This window comes from Pogona vitticeps, chromosome 6 (genome assembly GCF_051106095.1).
Source record: "Pogona vitticeps strain Pit_001003342236 chromosome 6, PviZW2.1, whole genome shotgun sequence".
NCBI classification, from domain to species: domain Eukaryota; kingdom Metazoa; phylum Chordata; class Lepidosauria; order Squamata; family Agamidae; genus Pogona; species Pogona vitticeps.
The window spans coordinates 81,642,988-81,653,505 of record NC_135788.1 but is presented as its reverse complement, the minus strand read 5'-3'; the positions used below and the strand labels follow the sequence as shown (position 1 = coordinate 81,653,505).

Here is a 10,518-nt window from a genome sequence, read left to right as displayed (position 1 = left end):
GGCAAAGCAAAAGGACCCTAAAATGAAATAAAATTCTACTGCCGCCGAAAACTGCATAGCGGCGGCCGTAAACACCAGAGTCTGGGAACGTCGCGGTTTTGAAGTACAACTCCCAGAATCCCCCCAGCTACGGATTCTGGGAGATGTAGTCCCGAAAGGTGACGTTTCCAAGCGCCGGTGACGACGACGGCGGAGGTGAATGTGGTCGGCCAAGGGAGACTCTTGTCAGCCACCGAGCCGCTTTCCCTGCCGCAGCTCCCCGGATTGGCCCGCCCGCCGTGACTGAAGCGGCGGCCACCTCCTCCATCCGGGGCGGAGCTGGCCACCCGGAGACGGCAGCGCTGCTTCCTCGCCTATGCCGGGTGGTGGCCGGAGCTGGTTCCTGCTATTTTTTTATTTATTTATCGTGAGGAGTGCCTGCGTGCTCCGAGTCCCCACTGCCTGCTGCCGAGACCTGTGGGGCGACCCGGGGCAGCCACGGGCAGGTCGGACGGGCAGGGAGGTCGCGCAGGGGGCGGCGGCCGCTTCAGGTGAGGTAGGAGCCGCGGGCAAGGTTTCGTGGCGCGGGCGGCTCTTGGCGGAAGGCAAGCCAGCAGGCCCGCCCGCCCGCCGAGCCCAGCGGGGCCTGCCTTGACAGAGAGGCCGGTGTGAGCGGGAACCGGCTCCCTTCTGCCTCCTTTCATGACCGAGCGGCGGGAGGAACGGCTTCTGTGTGTGTGTGTGTGTGTGTGTGAGAGAGAGAGAGAGAGAGAGAGAAAGAGAAGACTTTATTATGAAGGCACACTAGGGAGGAGGAGAGGGAATTATTGCATGGAATAATGGGGTGCGTGTAGCATGTGTGGCCCTTGCCCCCAAAGAACCTACCCTCTAATCTTCATTGGACGGCTAGGCAGAAGAACAAGGATAACAAAGGGCTGTATCCCCACAAGGCTTTTTTTTTTTTTGCCTTCGGATGGATGAACAGAAATAGGGCTAGCGTGCTTACCCTTCTACCTGGACCACCCCGTTTGTTTTCTGTATCCCACCTTAACTCTTGGAAGTTCTGGTCTAAAATGAATTGTTAGTCCTGAATAGAATATGGACTCGACAAATCAACTGAATTCCATAAACGTTGATTTAGCAGCTTCTCATTGACTGGCTGGGTCTACTCCAGGTGGGACTCGCAATTGAATTGAGGTCTCTGAAGTTCTGGAACTAGTGTTACAAGATGTGTTGTTGTAGTGTATTTGGAAAGTATAAAGTACGAACGGGGTACTTGTAAGCAGATTGAGAATTCACCGTCCTTTTATTGCATCTGAATCTCTTAAGTATTAAGGAGTCAGCACAGAAAAAATTCTCAAACTGGGTGCCCAGCAAAAACAAAACAAAACCTTGTGATTAAGTGTACCTTAGTAAAATAAAATGGGTGTAAGCCTAAGAAATTAAAGGGCCTACTCTGATAGGAGACTGCATTGCTGCAGCTTTGGTCTGGCTCTGGTCTCTTAATCAGCAAATGCAAGGGGTAGAGGGTGATTCCTGCTGCATAGATAGGCTGTACCAATTGTCTCTTATCAATTTCTCAGCTTACATACAACAGGAAGCATCTTTTGAAAGTAGGATTTTTTTTCTGCATTTGTGCATGATTTGCTGTTCTGGGCTTGTTTTCTTGCTGGGCACAGGGTAGTAATTCAAGAGTAAGGTACAAGCTATATGCAGAGTATCTGAGCTGTCAGCAGTTTGAGAAAGGACTGCCGAGTTAGCTGTGTGTTTGATGCACTTGGGGCCTGACATTTGTTCTCAAATACCCGTGCTTGCCATATTGTTCCCTCCCACTTTAGAATGAGAAAAAACACAATTTGTCTCAAAGTTCCTCATATTATATACACCTAGGATAAAAAAATAGCAAAAAATTCTGATAGTGTACCAAAAATGAGCCAGTTATTTTCATTGGCTGGAATCCTATTACACACTGATGCTGGCGTAACTTCAGTGATGTAAGTTCCAGTAGTAAATTGCTATGAGGTAAGAAGTCAGCACTTGTTTTCCTCATTGTGCGTCAAGTCATGTGACTACTACATGACATGAAGGAAAAAGGACTGACTTCTTGACTGCTGGTAATATGCTTTGGTGACACTGGTATGCATAAGTAACAGGATTCTGGATTTTGTTTCCCAATAATAATTAGCTTTCAATAATAATCAACTTTAAAATATAGTTTATTATTATAACTTTAGCAACATTTATCTTGAAGTGCTGTGGTCAGTATCTGTTACAAGTAAAATAATGAAAATCAAGCAAACTAGCACTTTTAAAAATCAGTTATTAAAGCCAGTAACACAGTTGGTACAAGCATCATGGCTATTTTTAATATTTGGTTAATCAATTGATTGGCATGCCAGGACAATATGTGACTGACAGGCTTTTGTATGTGTACATACAGTAGCATGAATTGCTTGGCTTTGCATTTTGTTTTCTAAAACTATCCTGAGTTCAGGCTACAGCTGTACTTTCAGTATGTTGCATGTGCCCATCAGAATTAATATTGTATTCCAGTGATTCTAAATTCATTTTGTTATGTGTTGCAAATAGAATACTAAAAAGAAATACTGAATTACCTGACACTGACACTATACACATCGGTTCAGAATTAAGTTGTGCTGAGTGCAATGAGACTTACATTATGGCAAGAAGATATAGAGTCACAACTGAGACTAAATAACAGTAGATTCAATCTTTCTGATTTAACATTTAAACTACTGTCCACTTCCCTTTTCTTCCTTTGCTATATATGCTTCCTCCTGAATGGCACACCCATCAAAAGATGTGGGGGTTCTGTCCACTATTGTAACTGAAGAGATAACTAATCTGTGAAGACTAGTTTCTTAAAAAAGGGAAGTGTCCTCTAAGTTATCCAATTTTGAAGAATCCATATGTGATGAGGTCTCATCCTCGAATGAACAACAGCTGAGGTAGTTGGAGGCCATTACTGATGATGATTAATGAAAATTTTTCATAAGAATACAGACATACAATCTGTATGCATCCCATCAAATGTGTTTGAATGAAATCTTGCTTTGATCATGGCCAACACTACTGAATCTTTAAGGAATTCACATAGAGATGATCCATGTGTAACACAGTGATTCCCTTACCCATGTTTGAGAGACCTCTACTCCTCTGCAGATGAATTAGCTCTGAAAATGGGTATCTAGCATCAACAGTGCTTACTGATTTTGATGAATATTTAGTGTTTTTTAAATGTCTAATCTAGAATTTGAAACCAGGATTTCAATGTTAAAAAAGTGGTTAGAAGTGAACCCCGATTAATGTTAACTGGAGCCATATTCATTCTGGTATTCTTCTCCTCATGTGATGAGAATGGGGATGCTCAAGCCCCACCAGCTTCTATGTATTGGAGGGCAAATATATGCTTAGGGCAGCCTGCTATACCCATGTAGGCTCACTCTATGGTTTTGCATCCTGAATAATCAGACTTCTAAATAGTATAGGGTGGATAAAATTTAGTTCTTAATAAATGACAAATTGAACATAGTGAGACTTGTTTTTCTGAAAATATGCATGTAATGTGATGTAATAATGATTAGGAGATCTCATTAAAAATGTTGTTACATCCTATAGCTTCTGGAATTAAAAAAAAGTTTTGAGCGTTGAATTTGGTTGCTGAATTAGTATGTGTTTAGATCCTGAAAAAGTCCATAGCAGATAATGAACAGCTGAAGATATAGCTGAGATGAATGTTATTTAACAAATACTGTAGTTCTTAAGTCACTGCTGTGGAAGAAACAATTACTGTATTTTACTTCCATATGTGGTATGTAAAGCTAACTACTGTATTTATGGAACGTTCAGACTAGTCAGTGACAAAGATGAGGGAGAATACATGACTTTGAAGTCACATCGGCAATGAAAGGAGACTAAAATGCATGGAAGAATTAGGTAATGAATATTTAAAGGAAGACTAGTAAAAGTGTTAAAATGGAATCTATATTATATGTTTAAATAAATTTTAGTCAATCTTATTAATTAATTGGGTTAGTTTCATTATTGCTTAATAATCTTTGAACCAGATCTCATTCTGTTCATTTCTAAGTGTCCGGGGGGGGGGGGGGGTTGCTGCAACAAAAGAAGGCAATGTAAACATTTCTATTGTGTGCCAGGCCACATGGCTTGGTGTGCAACAGCAAATGCCTATATTAACTTCTTAATTTGAACTCACTACAGAGTTATGCTGTAACTCACTACAGAGTTACATAGGTTTAAATTTGTAATAGGATTTTGACTAGTATATTTTAAAATACACTGAACAGTAACTCACCAGATTTGGCTTACACCACTTCCATGTCTAACAATTTAAATATACTGTATTTACATACTGTTGCGTAAAGATACATGCACGATTATATGGGAATAAAATCCAGTGAAATCACTGAATCTGTCTTCTGAATAGACGTTACTTAGGGAGCTGTTATGAGTTTCCTAGGGCCTTATTTTTCCTTGTGCATCAAATCTGAAATAATCAATATAATACCATTTTAATTTCTGTACATCATTACATGTAAGTCATATTATTCCATGTATTTTTCTCATTTGAGAAGACAAAGGTGAAATGTACAGTGCTATTGTCTTTAGAAACACAGCTATGTGTTTTTCCTTCAGGCGAAGCAAATACATTATTATGGCTGCAGATTCTATGGAAATTGATGATGCTTTGTACAGGTAAGAATTTTAATTAAACATAATCAATATTAGTTTTACTTTCACAATAGCACCGAGGGTTCATTTGTCTTCTATTCACTGAAGTTTGTATACTAGTATTTTGTCATTATGAGGTGATGTAGGACATAGCTTATGTTACTGCTAGATAGCTCAGTGATAGGATCTTTGAGGAGGGCATTAATCATAGAATCACTCTAAGTCAGAAAGAATTTGATGGTATAGATAGAACACACACAGATCCGGTGGTAATCTCTGCTGAAGTAGACTCAATGAGAGAAATGGGACCTTAGTTTCCACTTGTGTAAGCCCTGTTTATTTCAGTGGGTCTAGTTCAATCTGGCATGGGATCTAGTCCTTATTTGTCACACAAGCTGTTACTAAAGCAGTAACATGTGAACATGTAGGCTTTCATGTTCTGTAAACATTCATGACAGTATTAGTTCTTTGTACTTTTTGAATAAAAAAGTAGTTTTGAGAGAAAGTAAGTTTGAGCAAAGGAATGGGGAAAAGCTGCTCAACTCTCCTGTTGTTGCTTTTCTGCCATTGTTACATCAATGGGGGGGAAGTAGGGGATCTATATATTACATGCCTATTTTGGATCTTAAATACTTTCTAAAATTAATTGTGTAGGATATTTAGATGGACCTCTCTGATCAGAAGCAATATGTTCCTGAAGGGCAAATATTAAGAAAAAGCAGTGGATATGAGCTGCTGCCCTCATGCTCTGTTTCCCAAGGCATTTCAGTACCTACTATTACTGAATTCATGTCTATTTACTTTTGTCTTCTTTTCATTGTATGTAGTCGGCAAAGATACGTTCTTGGAGACACAGCAATGCAGAAGATGGCTCAGTCACATGTGTTCCTGAGTGGAATGGGTGGGCTTGGAGTAGAAATTGGTAAGTTAGAAAATACTGGTTAGATTTTCCTCTGGCTCCATGTTTTATGGAGAGCATTATTTTAAATTCCCTGTACCATAATTTAATCTATGGTTGTACCCTCTACTAAGTTGAATATACTAAATATGGAGATATTTCATGTCCCATTAGAACTGCTTGCAATAAGTGAGATTGTATCTTCATATTCTCTTTAATCATCTTATATAAGTATTAAGCTGTGATTCTACTTCAAGAAAATGTCTCAGTTTGTCAGTTCTGGCATAGAAATTTCAGCCTCAGACTAAATGCTAGCTTGTTCGAAGTATCAGAATGTGAATGACACAGATGATAGTAGAATGATTGATGGTGATGATAGTGGTGGTGATGATGGTGATGATGATATGCCACCAAGTGAATTCTGAATTATGGTGACCATTTTCCGGATTTTCCAGATAGAGAATGCTCAGAAGTGGTTTTCCATTCCTTTCTTCTGGGGGGGTGGTGGTGGTCCTAAGACTGTGAAGCTTGCCTAAGGCCATACATACTGGCTCTGCTCACAGAATGCACAGTGGTGAATTGAATTGCCAATTTTTGCCTCCACACACAAGAACCTAAACCACTGAGTTATCCAGCTATAAGTAGGATAACTATCACCTAAATCGATCTTAATCCACTCTAATCACTCTGTATTAAGACTGATTGAGGTAATGGGATGACTAATAGCTACATAGTGCTATGTACAATGACATTTAAGAGCCACTGTGATGTTTCAGATAAGAGTGTCAGACTGGAAATCAGGAGACTTGTGTTCAAATCTTTTTGAACTGTTCATGAAAACTCACTGAGTGATGCCAGTGGTAAGCTACTATCTGAGTATTGCACATATCTGGAAATTTTAGTAGGATCACCACAAGTTGGAGATGACTTGATGGCATGTAACATAACAGTAGTGTGTTTGCTTGTTTTAGCAATAGCTGGATCTTAAGGAGGTAGGGAGAAACAGATTATGGATTAATTTATGGATAACAGTTATAGCAGAACTACGTGTAGACCTTTCTTGCTGTGTAACAGTTGTGCTATTTGTAGGTGTCGGACTGAGAAGAATTCCTGTACTTAGAATAAGGAGCAGTAGTAAGCTAGCTGTTTTAAGAAGTTTATACTGATTATTCTTCTTTTCAGCTAAGAACATAGTCCTTGCAGGAATAAAGGTAAGGAGAAGTAATTTGTTCCAAGTTAATTTTGTTTTAAAGTGTGCAATAATGTTTTTTCACATAGATGATGATATTTAAAGGGGTCATGGTCATTAAATTTGAGTAGCAAAATGGTAAAAAATTAACGTCTTAGTACTACATGTGTTATGCTGTTATATGTGGTTGGTATATCAGGATGTACTGCTGTTTCCCCAAAAATAAGACAGGGTCTTATATTAATTTTTGCTCCAAAAACACATTAGGCCTTCTTTTCAGGGGATGTTTTATTTTATAGTCATGGAGGTGGTTGCTGCACAGTGGTGTAGGGCAGGATTTTACTTAACTGGGGCTTATTTTGGGGGTAGGACTTATATTACAAGCATCCTGAAAAATCATACTAGGGCTTATTTTCAGGTTAGGTCTTATTTTCGGGAAAACAGTAGTAATATTTTGTAGTGAGAGTAGTTGTTCATATGCCCTTTCACAAATACATACATCATAGGTAGACAACTTTTGGGAGTGAAGAGTGTTGGCCAGTCCCCCCCCCCCCCCCCCGAAGTTGTGGTGAAGACAAGCAAAGTAGAATAAATATATATTTTCCTCCTAACTTTCTCTTGGTGCAGGGACCTCAGGACTCATACGTGATTTTTAAAAAGCAGATACTACAAGAAAATTCATTCATTCATTCCGCCTAGCCCCCTCCCTGTGGACATTTAGGAAGCAATTAAAGACATTGCTTTTCAGGGAGGCTTTCCACACTGATCCCAGCTGATCACCTCTCCCCCTTTTTCCCCTTTTCCCTCTTATTTCTTCCATCCACTCTGGGGATTAGTTGGTGCCATATGATTTTTTAGAGTTATTGTTATTGGTTTTAATATCTCTATTTTTATTTTTGTTTTTTATTATACATGTTGTAACCCACCCAGAGTAGTGCTCTGATACTAATGAGAGCAGGATACAAATTGAATAAATATAATAAATAATAAGTAAATACATAAATTTTTATACTGCCCATCTGACCAGTGGTCACTCTGGGTGGTTCACAACACAATAAAACATAGACATAATATAACAACGTGCTCCAAATTAAACTAACTTAAATTAAAAACACAGAGCCTATTCCCTGGCCAGATTTAATGTAATGCCTTCAGCAGTATTATCTGGCAGCAGTATTATCTGGCAGGGTATTCCTTACAATGAGAGGAACTGCTCTTGTGACCTGGGAAGAACTGAGTCGCTTGTACACATGTGTTTCTATTCTGAACCCTGCGCTCAATATCTGGGCCCAATAATGCTTAACGTAAGAGGTGGTCAGATATAGACAGAATGCGTTTTCTGTTAAAAGATAAGGTGGAAGTCAGGGTGGAGATAGTAGCATGTTTCATAGCACACATAGTGAACATGCCAAAATAGCACAATTTGAACCAGCACTCCCTCATTGAGCCAGGTTTAAGGATCTTCTGATGTAATCATTGGGTTAATTATAACAATAAAAGTTTTAATTATTATTAAGTACAGTGGTGCCTCGCAAGACGAGCGCCCCGTTTAACAACGAAACCGCATTACGACGAACTTTTTGCGATCGCAAAAGCAGTCGCTTTACGATGGTTTCAATGGGGGAATTTCGCTTTGCGATGATCGGTTCCCTGCTTCGGGAACCGATTCTCGCAAAACGACGATTTTCGGCCAGCTGATCGGCGGTTTCAAAATGGCTGCCGGGTAAAAAAATGGCTCCCCGCTCTTTTCTGAGACAGATTCCTCGCTGCACAGGCAGCGAAAATGGCCGCGCTGTGGAGGATCTTCGCTGGACGGTGAGTTTCAAGCCCATAGAACGCATTAATCGGGTTTTAATGCGTATCTATGGGCTTTTTTATTTCGCATTACGACGTTTTCGTTCTACAGCGATTTTGCTGGAATGAATTAACGTCGTAATGCAAGGCACCACTGTACATAGGATAGGGTGGAGAGTGTGCCTTGCGGCATAAATAGCAAAACTACATTGAATCTAAACAAACATTGATATAGTACCAGAAAGGTGTAATCAAGTTTTACTGAATGTAGTTTTCGTCTAGTTGTTTTGTATACGTCAATAAAGGTTTTTATTTATTTATTTATTTTATTTAACTTATGTGCCACCCACTCTACCCAAAGGTCTCTGGGCAGCATATAAGTTAAATAAATAAATAAATAAATTGACTAACTTAAATAAGAAGGATTTGAACAAACTAAAAACAGACAAAACAAGATGATACTCTCATTAATCTTAACTTGGCTGATTATGAAATACCTTCTGGAATAAAAATGTTTTAAGAAGTTTTTAAAAAGACATCAGTGAGAGAGCCAGGCAAATTTCCAATGGTAGATCATTCCAGAGAAAGGCCTGGTTCCTTGTTCTTTTCCTGCAGGCCTCCCTAGGGTCAATGCTCTCAGTTGCACCACCTGTGAAGAGTGAGTGGGACCGGCAGTATTTTAAGTTATAGTATTAAAAACAGTTAAACATACAATAATACCAAAGACCAGCAGTTTAAAGACACACACTTAGGAAACAACATTCCACAGTAAAAACTCTTTCTCAGTTGTCCTATTCAATTGTCAATAGGTTTCTGTATGGAGTGGTTAGTACTTGCTGAAAACCTTCTTAGAAAGAGAAGTCTTTGTCTGCCTGTCCCCTTGTGAGGCATCCATACTTAGAGCCAAATTCAGGATTACACCTAAACTGTAACGTGAGTTTTCAGGGAGAGTATAATCCCACAACTCAGAGTCTGCATAACTATTTACTGATCTGCCTTTCTTTCTTGTCTTGAGTAAGCTGCACATTTGTTTGCCTGACATTACTGACATTCAGTTCCAAACCATTCCAAGGTGAACTGAGAAGAGATGGATGGTCCATTATAGAACAGCAATATCCTGCAATAGGACAGTAGAAAAATGATTTCCTCCTCCCAAATATCTATGAGATTATTCTGCACCAGGAACCTTTCCTTTAGATATGTGCTTATAGCATTCCACTGTCTTTCATAGTGGTTGGCTGACTCCACCCTCATTATTCCCAAGTATTTTCTCCATATGAATTATTTTTTGTTGCTAGATCGGAATTGAATAAAAATTCCTTAACATGCTTAGAAAAAGTTGATAGAAAGAACTGTGGAGATTGGATATATCATGGAAAAGGGATGGCAGAAATATAAAATTTTAATCAAAATTGTGGGTTTGATATTTGTGACAAACATATGTATTTGAAGAGCCAGATATGTAGGGCTTCAAGAATTATAGGCCACCTGAGATAGTACACTACATGCATACCTAAAGTTAAATATCCTAACCAGCAGCTGGTCCCTCTGCAGCATCTAAGAAAGTATACCATTAATGTCACGGTGATTTGCTTTTTTCCTGGTGCTGCTTCAAGTAATTGATTGGGGTGGGGAGAAAATCAGAATATGGATTAGCTCTGTTACATAAGGGGATGGAGGAACTAGGTAAATTGGCATGATTCTAGTGAAAAATAGTCATATGCATTTGCTTGTGATGTTATGTAAAAGCCACTTAAAATATGTTTCCATCTTGTCTTACTGATTTTTCCTGAAGGCTCTCACCATCCATGACACTAAGCAATGCACCACATGGGATTTAGGAACAAACTTTTTTGTTCATGAAGATGATATTCTAAATCTGAGAAACAGGTCTGTAAGATTCCTCAGAACTAACTGTAAACTGATTTAACTCCATGGCTCACTG

The 10,518-nt window shown here is 39.3% G+C and overlaps 1 protein-coding gene across 2 annotated transcripts in view; it reads left to right on the top strand.

Moving 5' to 3' along the window:
- Positions 1 to 313: 313 nt before the first annotated feature.
- The window catches only part of UBA6 (ubiquitin like modifier activating enzyme 6), a 55,575-nt gene continuing 45,370 nt past the window's right edge, over positions 314 to 10,518 (top strand). The window contains exons 1-5 of one of the 2 annotated variants that reach the window (XM_073003969.2): positions 314 to 530; positions 4,657 to 4,716; positions 5,520 to 5,614; positions 6,773 to 6,801; positions 10,369 to 10,463. In XM_073003969.2, coding sequence (XP_072860070.2) covers positions 4,676 to 4,716; positions 5,520 to 5,614; positions 6,773 to 6,801; positions 10,369 to 10,463 — 260 coding nt within the window. In that variant the 5' untranslated portion in view covers positions 314 to 530; positions 4,657 to 4,675. Of the gene's footprint in view, positions 536 to 4,656; positions 4,717 to 5,519; positions 5,615 to 6,772; positions 6,802 to 10,368; positions 10,464 to 10,518 lie in introns of both variants that reach the window. The other variant, XM_078377662.1, reaches the window with a different exon arrangement.